General features: G+C 53.8%; 1 protein-coding gene across 1 annotated transcript; it reads left to right on the plus strand.

Annotated features, from left to right (window-relative positions):
• The first annotated feature begins 218 nt into the window (after positions 1-218).
• LOC124664118 (apoptosis-enhancing nuclease-like) lies at positions 219-1,770 on the plus strand. Its single transcript, XM_047201710.1, is given in 3 exon segments — positions 219-244; positions 695-1,711; positions 1,713-1,770. Coding segments are annotated over 3 exon segments (1,101 nt in total).
• The last annotated feature ends 672 nt before the right edge of the window (positions 1,771-2,442 follow it).

The raw sequence follows: 2,442 nt of genomic DNA on the forward strand, positions 1-2,442 counted from the left end.
GCTGTGAAAAGGTGAACCCAGAGAACATTGGTGACACCGACACATTTTGTCCCTACTGGCGAAGCACACACACGTTGCCATTCACGAAGCTGTCAAGAATCTAGTTCCATTTACGTTGCAGGCACATAAATAGACATTGATGTTCAGAGGTTTCTCACACACCAACACAACACAACTCCTGCTTGCTGCCTCCAGTACTTCATAGGTGACTTCTGACGATGGACAGCTCTTCTGATGCTCACAGGTTCAGTTGATACTGGTCTTAACATTTCTTGTACCCTCCATTTCAGTAAATAACTCTACTACGCTATGCTGCTCAACTGTCATTTGTTTTGCACATTTTGTCTCTAGAATCTAGATGACATGATAAGTTGAGACACATAGTTGGGACATTTCTCAGCTTCTAGTACTCCCTCTAGCCCAAATTACGCAAATTTGGGGAAAATACTGACTAAAATCTATCGAGGTTTATTGAATCCGCCCCGCGATATGTAATTTGGATTGAAGAGAGTAGTAATAATTGATGCAGGAAATTTAAACCATTAATTGAGTTAAGTCTGATGCAGCATGTAGCTAGCAGTTATGTTTCTTCTTAATTATGTGCTACATTGCACATTTGCACCATAACACAAACATTTAATGCATGCAACACATATGTTCTCTTTTGACCGATGAGGACTTGTTTTGCTTGCAGCCGGAACAAGTGTGCGGCGTGCTACCGGGAGTTCAACCGGATGGAGCACCTGGTGGAGCACATGCGTCTCTCGCACCATTCGGCGCACGAGCCACGGTGCGGCGTCTGCGGCAAGCACTGCCGCTCCCTCGACGCCCTCCGCGACCACCTCGGATTCGGCAGCGTCCTCCCCAAGGCCGGCTGCGCGAGTGTCTTCACCGCCCGCGGCTGCCAGCTCTGCCTCGCCGTCTTCCCTGCCTCTGGCGCCCTCCGTGCCCACCGCGCCGCCTGCCAGCTCTCCAGCGCTCCGACGCAAAGCCAGCTCACCCGAAGCATGTCAAGAATGAGCATCCAGGGAGGCGGCCATGGAGGTGCGGTGGCGCTGGGGTGCAAGATGGTGGGCGGCGGCAGCGACGGCACGTTGGACGTGTGCGCGCGCGTGTGCCTCATCGACGAGCACGAGAACATCCTCTACGAGTCCTTCGTGAAGCCGCTCATACCGGTGACGCACTACCGGTACGAGATGACGGGGATCCGCCCGGAGCACCTCCGCGACTCTGCGGTGACGGTGAAGCAGGCGAGGAAGCGGGTGGAGGACTTCCTCCTCAACGGCGAGGATCCGTGGAAGATCCGCACGGCACGCGGCGGCGCGAGAATCCTGGTTGGCCACGGGCTGGACCATGATCTCAACGGGCTGGGCATGGACTACCCGGCGTACCTGAAGCGGGACACGGCGACCTACCCGCCGCTGATGAAGACGAGCAGCAGGCTGATGAGCAACTCGCTCAAGTTCCTGACGAAGAGCTGCCTCGGGTACGAGATACAGAACGGTGGGCACCAGCACCCTTACGACGACTGCGTGGCGGCGATGCGGCTGTACAAGAGGATGCGCGCGCTAAGGCATGGCCTCAAGGGGGAGGTGAAGGGCTGCACGGGGCCGCCGCCGGCGAGCGTGGCGGAGGCGTTCCCAGCGTGGAGGCAGCGGGAGCTGGAGCGCATGTCGCCGGAGGAGCTGCTGAGGATGTCCAAGCCCGACTATCGCTGCTGGTGCTTGGACGACGTCTAGTCGTGGTGGACTGGTCCGTGCTGATTGTTGAGACGTGCCTACCGAATTCGATTATTTGCCTTTATTTATTGATGATAAACAACGACCAGAATCAGGCCCAGTTCTTTTAGAGCTTTTGAATGGCTTAGAGGTCTAGATAAGCTTAAGCTGAAAAGAACTCGATTTTAAGTCTGTTTTTTCGGACAACACTTTCCCACGATTCATTTACGATTTGGGGAAGCTACCAGACCCTAGCTTTCCACTGCTTTCAGAGGTCCCACCGAATCGGTATTTGGTGTTGCCCCTATCTTTACTATTAAGTTGCAATGCAACCATGGTACGTCATCGTTGTTTGACCGATTTACCCCTTAACTTATCCGTCGCATAGAATCCATCTAAGATACGATATTCGATCTGTTTCGGATGGTCTACACAGAGCTAGCCTAAACGCCCACGTCTATCTTGCAACGTGCGCTGCACGTCCGCTTGGGCCGGAAGGAAGGTACTGTATTGCAAACCGAATCCATCACCAAATCTATGATGGGCTCCAATAAATCCGCACGACCGCACCCAAAGGCACGGCCTTCTCTCGATTCTCGCCTGGCCGCCATTGTCGTGACCTTCGATCTTGTCATGCACGTCTCCTCTCGCCTCGCCGCTTTCGCATGTGACCTTCTCTTGTCGAATCCTAGCAATGCAGAAAAAATCATAATGACTCCTGTTC

The sequence above is a fragment of the Lolium rigidum genome, chromosome 6 (assembly GCF_022539505.1).
Source record: "Lolium rigidum isolate FL_2022 chromosome 6, APGP_CSIRO_Lrig_0.1, whole genome shotgun sequence".
Taxonomy (NCBI): domain Eukaryota; kingdom Viridiplantae; phylum Streptophyta; class Magnoliopsida; order Poales; family Poaceae; genus Lolium; species Lolium rigidum.